This window comes from Heterodontus francisci, chromosome 30, assembly GCF_036365525.1.
Source record: "Heterodontus francisci isolate sHetFra1 chromosome 30, sHetFra1.hap1, whole genome shotgun sequence".
Taxonomy (NCBI): Eukaryota; Metazoa; Chordata; class Chondrichthyes; order Heterodontiformes; family Heterodontidae; genus Heterodontus; species Heterodontus francisci.
Window position 1 is genome coordinate 15,889,961 of NC_090400.1, and position 16,695 is coordinate 15,906,655.

General features: G+C 40.4%; 1 protein-coding gene across 6 annotated transcripts in view; it reads right to left on the reverse strand.

Annotated features, from left to right (window-relative positions):
* Positions 1-16,695, reverse strand: part of lrwd1 (leucine-rich repeats and WD repeat domain containing 1) — a 51,625-nt gene that overhangs the window by 5,254 nt on the left and 29,676 nt on the right. For 5 of the 6 annotated variants that reach the window (XM_068010130.1, XM_068010134.1, XM_068010133.1 and 2 more), the window contains exons 11-14: positions 10,050-10,122; positions 8,602-8,742; positions 2,881-2,984; positions 808-966 (exon numbers count right to left, since the gene is read on the reverse strand). In XM_068010130.1, the coding sequence (XP_067866231.1) occupies positions 808-966; positions 2,881-2,984; positions 8,602-8,742; positions 10,050-10,122 (477 nt within the window). The remainder of the gene's footprint in view (positions 1-807; positions 967-2,880; positions 2,985-8,601; positions 8,743-10,049; positions 10,123-16,695) is intronic. The other variant, XM_068010131.1, reaches the window with a different exon arrangement.

Consider the following 16,695-nt stretch of genomic DNA (forward strand, 5'->3'; position numbering starts at 1 on the left):
TGAATTGTGCTCACAGAAAAGTTTTGAGGCAGACTGCAACTGAACTTCAAGAAGAAAGCACCTCTCTCTCTCTCTCACACATAGTTCCAGGGACCCACAGAAGTAACTTAAGCCTCAAAGCAGAAGACCCCCTGCAGCCTTCTGGTACCAGCAAAACAAGTTTGAAAGTGTGCACTGAGCCCCAACGAGAACTGCAAGACTTAACTTCAATCAAAGACTTTACATGCAACACAAAGCCAATAACTTAATTCTATCTACTACTTCAAACATTTCCCCTTTAATTCTTTCTCTTCCTCTGTCTCTATTTGTGTGTGCATTTATCACGTATGCATGCTAGCGTGGTTGCATCACGTATTCTTAGTTTTAACTGAGTTAGAGTTTTAAGGTTAATAAACTTACAACTTTCTTGTTTAAATCTGAGAAAACCTGTCTGGTTGACTTCTTCGCAATTATAATTAGAGAGCAGTGAGCAAGGACTCACTGAGGGGAAGCTAAAAACACGGTGTTTTAAAAGTTAAATCCTGTTACAGCCAAATCAGGAAAAGGCTGTGGGGAGCACCTGACTCCTTCCTCACCTGGTCATAACCATGTGATTAAGTATTATATAGGTCTGTATAATAATTTGGTAGAATACAGCTTCTCCTTTAATTAAAACTTCACAATCCTTCAAAACAGTTTACTGTTCAACTACATCTTACAAGGCAATTTTTGGTTACCCTGAAAAAAGAAACATAAACAACAATATCTGCTGGAGAAGAACATGGATCTTATAAATCTCTTGCTGCTCTAGAGACCTTGTGCACTAACCTGGACAAGCAGCGAGTGCTATGTAAACTTCATCAGTATTTGACCACTCCATCTCTCTCACAATCGCTGCATGCACCTTTGTATTACGTTTGTTGCACCTTTTTAAAGTTTGACTCCAGCTCCACAGGTATATTGAGCCTTGCATGGAACTTTTGGAAGCTGTGCAATCACAAAATACTTTAAGTATAACAGCCTCAATAATCTAAACGGTTTAATTACTGCTATGTATAAACACTAGTTAAAATTTAAGCAGATTATAAATCATTTTAACTGGTATTTTCAGAATGAGTTATGCTGTGCAAGTCTTCTCGTTTTTAAAAAGTCTTGGAATGTTCTAATCTGAGAAACTCTTGTGGCATCTAATCAATGACAACTTTACCATTGGCATCTGAAGTTAGAAAAAAAACCATTTTGTTTATTCAGTGAAATTTGCTTTCAAGATGTAAGATTTTAAAAACAAAACTAGACTATTTTGTTTTAGGTTGATTGCACCTGATCATGACTGAATGTACGAAAGTGCGACTTTGTGCTGGATACATAAGTAGGAAACAGGACAACAAACTGACGCTGCCCAAATTCAATTTATTTAGGAAATAAGCTTCGATTCCATCAGGTTGGACCGGTTATGAACTTAGGTTACAGATACAATGTCAACTTTGTCAGGAAAAATGATATGCCAAATAAGGAATATTAATTCATCGGCTGGAAACTTACATTAAACTTTTAATGGTAAAAGTTCTTCAGTTAATTTTTTAAAAACTGGCAGCCAAGATGGCCACAGCAATTTGCATCTGAAACACCTTTTTACATTCCAAGGCCCAACTGGAGACAAAGGTCTGAGCAGCCTGGACCCAGAACAATGGCTTCGCTAAGTGATTGTTACCTAAGATTGCTTCATTAGCATGGCATTAAAGGCAATCCTAACAGTTAACTTTGAAACAGCAAACCCCTCCAAGTGTAAATATTACATAGAAAATAGGAGCAGGAGTAGGCCATTTGGCCCTTCGAGCCTGCTCCGCCATTCATTATGATCACGGCTGATCATCCAACTCAGTAACCTGTTGCGGCTTTCGCCCCATACCCTTTGATCCCTTTAGACCCAAGAGCTATATCTAACTCCTTTTTGAAAACAATGTTTTGGCCTCAACTGCTTTCTGTGGTAGCAAATTCCACAGGCTCACCACTCTCTGGGTGAAGAAATTTCTCCTCATCTCAGTCCTGAAAGGTTTACCCTCTATTGGTATATAGGCAGCCTGGAGAGCCAATTCTGAATCTTGAATCTCATTAGAAGGTTCCAGAAAATACACTGAGGCAGTCATGTGACCGTTTACCCATCTCTGTGAAAGCTGGGAGTTTCCTTGAACAAAGACAATCAAGCCAATAACTCAGTCTATGCAGCAGCAGAAAGGCTGTGTGCCTCGCTCTCTCTCCAGATAACACAGGTTCGAAAACTTTCTGTGACTGTGGACGCTCCAAGCCTACAGACAGAGACCAGGAGAAGACAGCCACCTACAAGTCTGCCTCCAAGAAAACCCTAAGCCAAGCGGGCCAGCCTCAAAGTGCATTTTGACCAGCCAAAGACTTCAAGAATACAACTTCAGCTGGAAGGCCACCAAATCATCCAACCTCACAGACTGTATATTTAATTTCATTTATTCTGGACTCTAATCCAACCACAAAATCTACTTCGCATTCTGTAATCTATTTGTGGGTGTGTGATTCTAGTATGAATGTGTAGCGTGTTTTTAAATTTTTTTTTAGATCGGATTTATATTGTTAAGTATAACAAACTCACCTCTTTCTTGTTTAAACTCAAGAAAACCTGTCCAGTGGGTTCTTTCACGACCACATTAAAGGTAAAAGGTAAAACACTCACTGAGGTGAGAAATACAACCACTGTTTAGAACGGAACAAAACCTGTTGCGGTCAAATAAAAGGCAGGGCAAGAGGGGAGCCTGCAATCCTCTCCTCACCTGACCATAACAACTTGGTAAACTAACTTAAATTGTCACAAATTTGCATAGGTCAGATTGGAATGTTCCTATAATTTCCATCAAATCCTAGTACACTTACCTACAAGATCATCGCTGCAGAAGGCCAATGAATCAATAATGTGGTAAGTAGTTTTATCATCTTCTTTATTGTAAATTGGGAACAGAAATTCCATCTCAATGTTTCTAACAGTACAAGAGGAAATTGACATGTTAATTTCACAATGCAGCAATTAGTAGCATACAAAGGATGCACTTCATTTCCATATCAGATTAGTAATTTGCCATTTCTAGTAGCAACTGCAACATTCCTCTCTATTTGTAAGGAAATGTAACTACAAATCAGATTCAGAGTGCTGAAAACAGCAGAGGCCCTAGAGGAGTATAGAAAATGTAGGGGAGTACTTAAAAAATTAGGAGAGCGAAGAGGGGGCAGGAAAAATCACTGGCAGACAAGATAAAGGAAAATCCCAAGGTGTTTTATAAGTATGTTAGGGGCAAGAGGATAACCAGGGAAAAAGTGGGGCCTATTAGGGATCAAAGAAGCAATCTGTGTGTTGAGCCGCAGGACACAGGTGAAGTTTTGAACAATTATTTTTCATCTGTGTTCACTATGGAGAGGGACGATGTAGGTGTAGTAATCAGGGAAGGGGATTGTGATATACTTGATCAAATTAGCATTGAAAAGGAGGAAGTATTAGCTGTATTAGCAGGCTTAAAGGTGGATAAATCCCCAGGCCCAGATGAGATGTATCGCAGGCTGCTATGTGAGGCAAGGGAAGAGATAGCGGGAGCTCTGACACAAATTTTCAGATCCTCTCTGGCCACAGGAGAGGTACCAGAGGATTGCAGGACAGCGAATGTGGTACCATTATTCAAGAAGGGTAGCAGGGATAAACCAGGTAATTACAGGCCGGTGAGTCTAACATCAGTGGTCGGGAAATTATTGGAAAAAATTCTAAGAGACAGGATTAATCTCCATTTGGGGAGGCAGGGATTAATCAGGGATAGTCAGTATGACTTTGTCAGGGGGAGATCGTGTCCAACTAACTTGATTGAATTTTTCGAGGTGAGTAGAGGTGTAGATGAGGGTAATGCAGTTGATGTAGTCTATATGGACTTCAGTAAGGCTTTTGATAAGGTCCCGCATGGGAGATTGGTTAAGAAGGTAAGAGCCCATGGGATCCAGGGTAATTTGGCAAATTGGATCCAAAATTGGCTTAGTGGAAGGAGGCAGAGGGTAATGGCCGAGGGTTGTTTTTGCGATTGGAAGCCTGTGACCACTGGTGTACCACAGGGATCAGTGCTGGGACCCTGTTTGTAGTGTACATTAATGATTTAGACGTGAATATAGGAGGTATGATCAGTAAGGTTGCAGACGACACGAAATTGGTGGTGTCGTAAATAGTGAGGAGGAAAGCCTTAGACTACAGAACGATATAGATGGGCTGGTAAGATGGGCGGAGCAGTGGCAAATGGATTTTAATCCTGAGAAGAGTGAAGTGATGCACTTTGGGAGGACGAAGAAGGCAAGGGAATATACAATGGATGGTAGGACCCTAGGGAGTACAGAGAGTCAGAGGGACCTTGGGGTGCTTGTCCATAGATCACTGAAGGCAGCAGCACAGGTAGATAAGGTGGTTAGGAAAGCATACGGGATACTTGCCTTTATTAGCCGAGGCATGGAGTATAAGAGCAGGGAGGTTATGATGTAGCTGTATAAAACGCTAGTTAGGCCGAGCTGGAGTACTGTGCACAGTTCTGGTCGCCACACTGTAGGAAGAATGTGATTGCAGTGAAGAGGGTGCAGAGGAGATTCACCAGGATGTTGCCTGGGCTGGAGCATTTCAGCTATGAAAACAGACTGGATAGGATGGGGTTGTTTTCCTTGGAGTGGAGAAGGCTGAGGGTGGACCTGATTGAGGTATACAAAATTATGAGGGGCATTGGTAGGATAGATAGGAAGAAACTTTTTCACTTAGCGGAGGGGTCAATAACTAGAAAGCATAGATTTAAGGGCGGAGGTTTAAGGTTTCGAGGGAAGTTGAGGAAGAATTTTTTCACCCAGAGGATGGTTGGAATGTGGAACACACTGCCTGAAGGGGTGGTAGAGGCAGGAACTCTTACGACATTCAAGAAGTATTTGGATGAGCACTTGTAACGCCCTAACATACAAGGCTACGGACCAAATGCAGGGAAATGGGATTAGTTAGGACAGGTGCTTGATGGTCAGCACAGGCGCATTGGGCCAAAGGGCCTGTTTCTGTGCTGTAATACTCTATGACTCTAAATCAATGAAGTAAAAATAAATGCAGCACAGTCTTGGTGCCTCAGTAGTACTTATTGGCAGATTTTATTCCTTCACTGCTGAATCCCAAATTCAGCCATTCAATATTAGTAACGAGCAAAAATCAAGCATTTGCTTGTACGATGGAAAAACTGGCCTAAAGTTGCTGTTACGTATGCCTTCCAGCAACTTGCTTTCATCATCTCAGATGGACTTGATTTGGTCACAAGGAAAGAAACCGGAGAGAAATTTAATCTCAAATTTACAATTTTTTTTTAAAAAGTTTAGATAAATTGTAGTTGTTGAAAAATGTTTAATATGGGCCACTCTAAAGGTAACAGAGTACTTAAAAATAACATTTACACAGAATACTGCAACTTGATGCTATCTTTTTCATAAACAACACATCATTACCACCAGGAATTTATGTCAAATGCTTAAAATTTTGGTAAGAGATTATGGGCTGGATTTTACCAGCTCCTCGACGTCGGAGGTCGTGTCGGGAGTGGGGGGGAGGAGTGACGTTTTCAGGGCGGTGGGGGTGAGGAACAGCAAAAACGTACGCAATTGGTGGAGGAGATGGTGGGAAGGAGTTGAAGGGTAAAGTGAAGAAAGTTCGAGGGGAAGGTTGGAATTGAAAATTAAATTTTTTTGGCTGGAAAGGGCTATTCAGATATTGATTACTCATTGCAGGGGGGTGGGGGTTGGGAGAGGGGATTTAAACTGCTAATAATATTTACCCACATGTAACTTTAAAAATTAAAATGAGTCAAAAGGGCTTGAAGCCCTTTAAAAATGGCGTCAGCGCTTGTGTGGTGGCAATTGGACGCCATCTTTAAAGGGCTTCAAGCCCTTCCGACTCATTTCAATTTTTAAAGTTACAGGTGGGCAAAAATTAAAATGTTATTAAAACGTGGGCGGCACAGTGGTTAGCACCGCAGCCTCACAGCTCCAGCGACCCGGGTTCAATTCTGGGTACTGCCCGTGTGGAGTTTGCAAGTTCTCCCTGTGTCTGCGTGGGTTTCCTCCGGGTGCTCCGGTTTCCTCCCACATGCCAAAGACTTGCAGGTTGGTAGGTAAATTGGCCATTAGCAATTGCCCCTAGTATAGGTAGGTGGTAGGGAAATATAGGGACAGGTGGGGATGTGGTAGGAATATGGAATTAGTGTAGGATTAGTATAAATGGGTGGTTGATGGTCGGCACAGACTCGGTGGGCCGAAGGGCCTGTTTCAGTGCTGTATCTCTAAACTAAACTAAACTAAATCCTCTTTCCCACTCCCCCCAATGAGTAATCAACATCTCAATAGCCCTTTCCAGCAGTGGCACTGGACGCCATTGCCGGAGACGGTGCGCCCGCCCCCTCTACATCATTGGGGGCGGGCATTCCACCCCCTCCATGTAAATGAACCGCTGCGTTAAATATCGTGGCAACTCAGTGACACACATCTCACCACGTGCACCGTGCATTTTTGAAGCTATTCAGCCCTGTAAAGCTGAAGGAGGTGGCAATTTTAATCTTCAGGTGTCAGGTAAACTTAGTTAGCAGTGTTTTAAGACACGCCTGAATCTCAACTGCAAATAGCATTCAATTCTTTGGCTTAAGTTACATAGAAAATACAAGAAAGCAGGCCGTTCATCCCAACTACTCCATTTTGATATCTGTACTTCATATGAGCAGTAGTGCTAATCCCATGTGCGCACTCTGTTCCCAAATCCCTTTCTTTCCTTTTTGCTCACTTGCTTAACTATTCACAACTCCAGATACAAACTCAGAAGGGTTTAGGGTTGGCATCACTGGTAGGAGAAGAAAATGTGCTGCTATTGAAGCTTAAAGTAATAGGGGATAATTAAAGGAGAATGCCACTGGACAGGGTGGGAATATCATTTGGAAGGGTGAGAAGGGAATGGGGGGGGAAGAGGGCAAACATTCAGAGAGCTTCTGGATAGCTTTAAAAACGTCTATCAGCTACCTTTACCAAGTCCAGAAGGGGAGTGAATTCAGAAGTAGTAGGCCAAGATGAAGGAAAAGAAAGCCCCAGGTGCAAGTATAAAGGCAAATTATGGTGCAGCCAGAAGCTGGTTCCCTTTTAAATGCTGCTGAAATTGAGATGGAGCTTCATGAGCTGCCTGTGCAGAGGGTTGCCTCTGTGCTACTCCACAGCACCATCCTGTAAGTCAGCGCTGCAAGAAAACGCAGTGAAGTTTCAGGCCACACCTGGCCTTTACTGTTCATGCATATGTGAATGCTTTGCATGCCACAGGTGTCTTTATAACAGATGGCACAGCTTGACATTTGCCTCTCTACTGACCCAGACTCTGAAAAGCGAGGTCCCCATGGTCATTCCTAGCCAGATTTGTCAGAACTTGCAGAAATGGTTAGTCAGGCATTCACATTTCAGTGATGTCACCAGGGGTATAGTGGTGCAGCTTCCTTTGGTGGGAGAAGCCCCCACCAATACAATATCCGCCAAAGTGAGGTATGTTACCTCCTTCTGCATGACAGGGGGCACAAGTGCCAGCTGGAGAACAGAGATCACTTTAACAGCGACCTCCATGGCATCCTTCTGCAGCATCTCCTTTTACTCAGGCTAAAAATGTTTTCCCCTTATTGACAAGCTGCCACTTATAGAGTCTTTGAATATTTTAAAGGCAGAGGTAGATAGATTCTTGATAAGCAAGGGGGTAGAAGGTTATCGGGGGTAGGTGGAAATGTGGAGTAATCAGTTCAGCCATTAACTTATTGAATGGCAGAGCAGGCTCGAAGGGCCGAGTGGCCTACTCCTGCACCTAATTCGTATGTTCGTATGTACTGTTGTGCAAAGATTAACTGGAGTATTTTGTTAATATACGATATCATAAAGCAGCTCATGGCCATTTCAAGAAAGAATTTCTATGAAAACTCATTTTACTGTACAGTCAAAATTGAATTGGTTCCAGGAGCTCAATATTAAAGCTGTTCTATTTATAATAGGAGCATGAAATTTCCCTTAACAGCAACATAAGAATTCCCAAATTATCACTATTATGTTTAAAGGAATGCACATTCTATCATAAATTAAGGATTTAAACTTATATTTGGCCTATCTCAAAGTGCTTTATTGGCAATCAGAAAACACCAAATAGGAAGTGGAAGAGTAATTACAGGTGGTGAACAAATGCACAAAATAAACAGCTAACTTTTGAGGAGGTGTTTGAAGGTGGGAGAGAAGTGACAATGCAAGAGGTTTCAGAAGAGATTTCCAAAATGCAAGGTGATGGTAGCTGAATGGTCCACCACTGACAGTGGAGCAGGAGAGGCAAGCGGGAGAAGACACAACAGACAGACTATTAGAAAAGCAGAGGATGCATACTGAGACATTGGTGGGCAAAGACTGTAGAATTAATGGAGGCATTTGAATGAGGAAGGTCACTGGCACTCATGAAATTACACCCTAGAAAGGGAGAGAACTTTCAGGAGGGTACAAATTGGCCAAAAATGTCATTAAATGCTAATACACTTAAAGTAAACTACTCACCTTTTGCCCTCATATTTTGTTAGCGTGATATCCCAAGCAAAGCATCCTCCTTCACAGGCAGCCACAAGGTATTGATCAGGACAGGTTGGGACAAGGCTCATCTTCAAAGGGGTTGAACAAACTTTCAAAACCAGCAATTGACTATTGCAATGCGAGAACACAAACAGTGCTGGATTTAGTCAGAGTAGTTACAATTCCCTATTCTCCCCAAGAAAATATCCTTAAAAAAACTATTTTAGGACTTGGCTCGGTAGCCCACCTATTAGTGTTTCAGTATGCTTCTGTATTAAATACCAGTGGTGTGTAATATACACGGTTCATTCCTTCTACAATTATATCACCCGTATATTAGAAATTATGTTTAATATACAAGGATATGTAATCAGATTAGTGACATACATGCAAGAAATATAAATACACTCAGTGAAGGAACGCATTTATATCGAGCCTAATTAAGTCTGTCAAGACGTTCCAATGTGCTTCAGAACTAAAGTATTAAATTTAGTACATGGGGCATGGCATTTCATTTTCAAATTGCGTTGAAAAGATAGATTTCAATTTTTATGATAAATATCAGTACAAAAGTGTCCAATTTTTATGATAAATATCAGTACAAAAGTGTCCACATTTACCCTTAATATGTGGGTGGCATAATGAGAAGTATTTTGATTTTTAAAGCTGTCACATAATGGTTTGTGAGACACAATAGCTGGTATTTCACAGTGAGAGCAAATGTGGCAAAATAGGGCATGAAGTTGCATGCTTTGGCTACAGAGTGGCACCATGCGGCATTATTGTTCCCTCAGTTCCAAAGGTGTTTACTTGTGCCAGTTGAGTAGCCAAGTTTTAATTTATTTTATTATGTATTTTAAAAATTTTAAATGCATTTAGCTGTTAGGTTTTTCTTGTATTTCCCCTTACAAGTAATATTTTTCTCAAATTTATCTTTGGCCTGGCCTCCCTGGCCTGCCAGTGTCCTTAAAACACAATTGTTAGTTATGGTATTTTATATCACCAGGTAATCTTTCATGTATTTACTTTTTATTCAAATTTTTATATTACATTGATCTGTGTCTTTTTTCTCCTCACTGCTACTCCCTGAACTTGCCAGTCAGATACTCAACTGCTCGTTTTGGGCCATCACTGAAGTACACCTGCATCTGAATACCCCCAATCAATTGCTGGCTGTAGAGTAAGTCCTTTGAGAAAGATTGAAGTGGGCCTTCCTCAAAACTCTGGCAGCCACTCCCACAAGCGGCACATTTTACTGTGTTAGTTGATTATGTCACTGTTTGATGAAAAACATGATTTTGCTCCATCTTCAAACCAAAAGTTTGCAAAAGGTGTTTTTGTGAAGGTGGTGCCCCTTTGAAATTGCAATGGATGAATAGATGGTTATGTTTAAAAATACTGTTTCTATTCACTTAGTAAGTGTGCACAGCATTTACCTCACTCTGAAGTTATAATCACAATCTGGAACACCGATATCCCATAAGATGATGGTTTTATCATAGGATCCAGCTGGTTAAAGAAAATGAATTAAAAGATTACATAATATGAAATGTAGAAAGTGAGAATGAGGCAATCCCAAATCATATCTATTTGAACAGGTAATAATTGTGGCCCTGTTGTTATTGTTATTTTGTGAGCAGCTACAGTATATTGTAATGCTGACTGATCTGGTCTATTAAGATTCTAATATTAAAATAAGCAGCTTGAGTAGAATCTTCATAATTTTTCTTATGTAGTTCAACTCTGCGCAAGAAGTCATCAGTAAACAGAAGAGATTCACAAAAGCAATGGCCCTTTAAGGAGGAGAGACTGGAATTCCACTGTCAGTGGATGCAAATGTCAAACGAGGGCTAAGTCAGTTAATTAGGTTTTTCCTCGCACCTACTGTCCAACAGAGAAAAACTACAACCTCTAGTGTGCACAACAGGCATTCAAGCATGTAGTCTTTGCAATTAAAAACACATAGTCAATGATTACTATAACTGCTATAAACTGTAATGTGTTTTTGGGTGAACAATACAAATAAACAGCTGAAAAAGTGGATACTTTGAATCATATCCTACTTTTTCCCAGCACAGCATGCAGTAGGAGTTTTTGTTACTTTACAGAACGTTTACTGTACACATACTGTGGGGGGCACAAAATAATTTCAGATGCATTCTGATGCTGTAGCAGGATGTAAGCTGATCCTGTTGTGTTACGGTAACTCATGATAGTAAGGCATGCCCATTTTAGAAAGTTGGTTGTGTCAGATCCAATTTCAAAATAAAGGTTAATATTGTTCTTTTCAGCAATTGTTACATGGAAAACACAGAGTAAATTAATCCATTTAATTTTATTTATTACATTTCACAGACTTCTTAATAGCTTAGATTGCATTCCAAAGAAGGGCAATTTGCCACTTTGGAAGGATAAACAGGGTACTGTGGGACTGAAATTCGATACTTAGAATTAAGTTAAAAGGAAGAAAATATTAAAGACAGAGACCATGCAGAAGATAGTGCTTTCAATGCAAGGTTTTCCCCAACACCTGGTTTCATTTTAAATTTTGGTTGCATTATTAATACAAGTAAATCTTACATGTTACATTCAAAATTATAGAGTAGAGAGAGACAGCAGAATGAATAAAGTTGATGGAATAGAAGTATAAAGCTTGGCTGAAACAGGAACAAAATATCAGAGGAGAAAGTGGCTTTGAGACAGTGAGAGATAAAAGCACTTGTAGAAGGGACAAGGGACATAAAAGTAACTTAAAACCTGGAAAAAGAATAAACATTTGAGTTTGGATTAAGTGGTATGCATGTGAATATGCAAAGCATACAAATTAAAATTGGAGAGTTAAACGCTTTAGTAGCTATGGAACAGTATAACATATTAAGTATAAATTACATGGCTTAATTTTGCACAGGATTGGGAAGTTAATATTCCATGTTACAACATTTTTAGGATAAATAGGGAGGGGGAAAAGGAGTGGGGAATGCTTTTTAGCAGACATTAAGGACTTCTCCCTAAATCCGTATCTTTCTGGTCTGACAAGGAAAACCACATTACTTTATTTAATTCTGGAAATGAATTGGGGCAAATAACTGATGCAACCACGTAGAACAACAAATAGGAAACAGTAACCATAATGTAGTTAGATCCAATGTAAAAATAAAACAGGATAATGAAGAGTCAAAGACAAGAATGCTGCACTAGAAAAGAGAAAGTTTAGAGAGATGAAGAGGAATCTGGTACAAATTAAATAGGAAGAAAAATTAACAGATTGGCAAATCAGCAATGGGAAATTTTTAAATGAGATGGAGTACAAAATTTACTAATGTCATAAAAATAGGTTTAGCAAATGGCAAGGAGACTTCAGCAACACATGGGTTGAATGGGTCAAGGAGCATAGTGGTCATGTTACTTGGACTAATAATCCAGAGGCCTGGGCTAATGATCCAGAATCATGAGTTTAAATCCTACCAGGGCAGCTGGGGAATATAAATTCAATTAAATAAATCTGAAATAAAAAGTTTATATCAGAACTGAAGACCATGAAACTATCAGACTGTCATAAAAACCCATCTGGTACACTAATGCCCTTCAGGGAAGGAAGTCTACCGTCCTTATATAGACACTGTTGTCTGTGGCCAGGATCGAGTCCCGAAGGCTGTGTTGCCTACCTGGTGCCAGGGTTCAGGATATCTCATCTGGGCTGCAGAGGAACTTGGAATGGGAGGGGAACGATCCAGTTGTCGTGGTCCACGTAGGTACCAACGATATAGGTAGAACGAGGATAGAGGTTCTGCTGAGGGAATATGAAATGCTGGGGGATAAATTAAAAAGCAGAACCAAAAAGATAATAATCTACGGATTACTACCTGAGCCACGAGCTAATTGGCACAGGGTCAATAAGATAAAAGAGGTAAATGCATGGCTCAAAGATTGATGTGGGAGAAATGGCTTTGAATTCATGGGACATTGGCACCAGTACTGGGGAAGGAGGGAGCTGTTCCGATGGGACGGGCTCCACCTGAATCATGCTGGGACCAGAGTCCTGGCGAATCGTATAACTAGGGCTGTAGATAGGGCTTTAAACTAAATAGTGGGGGGGGGGGGGGGGGGCGGGAAGAGTTCAGTTGCAAGGAAAATTAGGACGTCAAAGTTAAAGGTGAAGGTAGGAGTGCAGGTTAGTGATGAGGCTGATTGTTACCAGAAAATAAAAGGAAGGGACAGAACATGTCAACGTCATATTGCACCAAGGAATCGTACAAGAGTAGGGAAATTTGATAATAGAACAAACTTAAAGGCTTTGTATCTGAATGCATGAAGCATTCGGAATAAAATAAATGAGAAAACTGCAAATAAGAGACGAATGAGCATGATTTAGTAGCGAGATTACTGAGACGTGGTTGCAGGGAAACCAGGTTTGGGAATTGAATATCCAAGGGTACTCAGTATTTCGGAAGGATAGGCAGGAAGGAAAAGGAGGAGGTGTAGCTTTGTTAGTAAAGGAAGAGATTAGTGTAGTGAGAAACGATATAGGCAGTGGAGATCAAGATGTAGAATCAGTCTGGGTAGAAATAAAAAATAGCAAGGGAAAGGAGTCGCTGGGGGGAATAACCTATAGGTCCCCAAACAGTAGTTCTGCAGTGGAGCACAGTATAAACCAGGAAATACCGGGGGCTTGTAAGAAAGGTACAGCAATAACCATGGGTGATTTTAATATGCATATAGACTGGATTAATCAAGTTGGCAAAGGTAGCCTCAAGGGAGAGTTCATTGAATGTATTAGAGGTTGTTTTTTGGAGCAATATGTTGTGGAACCAACCAGGGAGCAGGCTAGTCTAGATTTGGCATTGTGTAATTAGGTGGGATTAATTAATGATCTCATAGTTAAGGATCCTCTAGGGAAGAGTGAATATAGCACGCTAGAATTTCAAATTCAGTTTGAGGGTGAGAAACTGGAGTCCCACACTAGCATTCTGGAGTTAAACAAAGATAATTACATAGGCATGAGGACAGATTTGGCCCTAGTGGAATGGGCAGGAAGACTAAAAGGTAGGACAGTTGATGAGCAGTGGCAGATGTTTAAGGAGATATTCAATTCCTCCCAACTAAAATATATTCCAGAGAGGAAGAAAGTTTGTAAGAGGGAGAAAAAACATCCATGGCTAAGCAAGGAAGTTAAGGGTAACATAAAGACAAAAACTAAGGCATACCATATTGCAAAGGCCAGTGGCAGACTGGAACATTGGGAAACTTTTAAAGATCAACAAAGGTTTCTAAAAAAGTAATAAAAACAGCAAAGGTAAATTATGAAAGGAAACTAGTGCAAAATATAAAAACGGATAGCAAAAGCTTCTATAAGTACATAAAAGGGAAGCGAGTAGTTAAAGTGAATGTTGGTCCCTTGGAGGATGAGACTGGGGAGTTTATAGAGGGGAACAGAGAAATGGTGGAGACACTAAATCAGTATTTTGCCTCAGTTTTCATGGTGGAGGACACTAGTACCATCCCAATAGTAACAGGTAATGCAGAGGTTATAGAAAGGGAGGAACTTTGGAAAATCATCATCACTAGGGAAAAAGTACTGAACAAACTATTAGGATTGAAGGCAGACAAGTCCCCAGGGCCTGATGACCTACATTCTAGAGTCTTAAAGGAAGTGGCAGCGGAGATAGTGGATCCATTGGTTATAATATTCCAAAATTCCCTGGATGCAGGAAAGGTTCCAGTGGATTGGAAAAAAGCTAATATAATGCCCTTATTCAAAAAGGGAGGGAGGCAGAAAGTAGAAAACTATAGACCAGTTAGTTTAACATCTGTCGTTGAGAAATTGTTAGAATCCATTATTAAGGAAGTAAAAACAGAACATTTAGAAAGTCAAAACGCAATCCATCAGAGTCAGCATGGTTTTATGAAGGGTAAATCGTGTTTGACTAATTTGCTAGCATTCTTCAAAGCTGTGACAAGCAAAGTGGATAATGAGGATCCTGTAGATGTAGTATATCTGGACTTCCAGAAGGCATTTAATAAGGTGCCGCACAAAAGGTTAATGCACATGGTAAGATCACATGGGGTTAGGGGCAGTTTTAGGATAAGGGGTAGCAGATTTATAACAGAGATGAGGAGAAATTACTTCTCTCAAAGGGTCGTGAGTCTGTGGAATTCACTACCCCAGAGTGCAGTGGATGCCAGGACACTGAGTAAATTTAAGGAGGAGATAGACAGATTTTTTTTATTAGTAAAGGGTTGAAGGGTTGTGGAGAACGGGCAGGAAAGTGGAGTTGAGGCCGAGATGATATCAGCCATGATCGTATTGCATGGCGGGGCAGGCTCGAGGGGCTGAATTGCGGGGCAGGCTCGAGGGGCTGAATTGCCTACTCCTGCTCCTAGTTCTCATGTTTTATGTACTTGATCTGCCCTAAATGTGTCCAGACCCACAGCAATATGGTTGACTCTCATCTAGCCTCTGAAATGGCCTAGCAAGGAACTCAGTCATTAGGGATGCACAATAAATGCTGACTTTGCCAGCAATTCACACATCCCAAGAATAAATTTAAAAAGAATGGGTAGATGCTATTCATTGTGAATGAGGTAATACATTTTGGAAAGAAAACCAATGAAACATTCAAAGAAAAGCTGCTGAAAGATATGGATGAACAGACACACCCAGAGATTCAAATGTCTAATTCTCCAAAAGTGCAGTGAACCATAAAAAGGGCAACAGTATTTTCCATTTTATAGGTAAATTAAGCAGGGCATAGAATACAAGAGCAAAGAGCTATGATAAATTTGTACAAAATCTTGGTTAGAATATTGTATGAAGTTTTGGGTGCCTATAAAAGAAAGGGCATTTAATATTCATAGAATATAGTACAGCATAGATTCACTAGGATAATAAAAACAAGAAATGCTGGAATCACTCAGCAGGTCTGGCAGCATCTGTGGAAAGAGATGCAGAGTTAACGTTTCGGATGAAGGGTCACTGACCCGAAACGTTAACTCTGCTTCTCTTTCCACAGATGCTGCCAGACCTGCTGAGTGATTCCAGCATTTCTTGTTTTTATTTCAGATTTCCAGCATCCGCAGTATTTTGCTTTTATCACGTGGATAATGCCTGGCATGAGAATTTAGAGTTACGAGGGGGACTTGAGAATGAGGAGATTGACAAGATTGGTCACCACTAATCTTTTGTTTCAGTGGAGCCTCAGATTCCATCTAACTGTATAATAGAATCGACAAGAATTGTTTCTTGTAAAGGATAAACAATGTGATGTATTTCTATGATGGAAAGTTTATAGTTTGTTGATTAACTTTAACATACTGGTTATATTTAAGGTATTTTTTCAAAAAAATCTAAATCATGGATCACAATAGCTAAATAAACATATTCCTTACCTGCTATTTGCGTGATGCATTTTAACTAAGTTGAGTATTGGTGGGAAAATTTATTTGGATTTTCAGAAGGCTTTTGATAAGGTCACACACAGATCAGTAAACAAAATTTGAACACATGGGATTGGGGTAAATGAGATTCAGAACAGATCTAACAGCTCAAAACTGGGCACCCAAGAGGCATTGTAGGCATCAGTAGCAGAACTGTATACCACAACAATTTGTCATCTCACAGCCTGGCATATCCCTCTGCCTACCATTACCATCAAGCCAGGGGATCGACCCTAGCTCAATGAGAAGTGTAGAGGAGCATACCAGGAGCAATACTAGAGAATGTGAGTTGTAAGGAGGATGAAAAGAGGCTTCAAGGGGATTTGGACAGGCTAAGTGAATGGGCAAGAACATGGCAGATGGGATATAACATGAATAAGTGTGAATTGATCCACTTTGGTAGAAAAAACATAAAGGCGGAGTATTTCTTAAATGGTGAGAGGTTGGGAAGTGTTGATGTCCAAAGGGACCTGGGTGTCTTTGTTCATGAGTTACTAAAAGATAGTATGCAGGTGCAGCAAGCAATTTGGAAGGCAAATGGTATGTTGGCCTTCATTGCAAGGGGATTTGAGTACAAGAGTAAAGATGTCTTGCTGCAACTGTATAAAGCCTTGGCAAGACCACATCTGGAGTATTGTGCACAGTTTT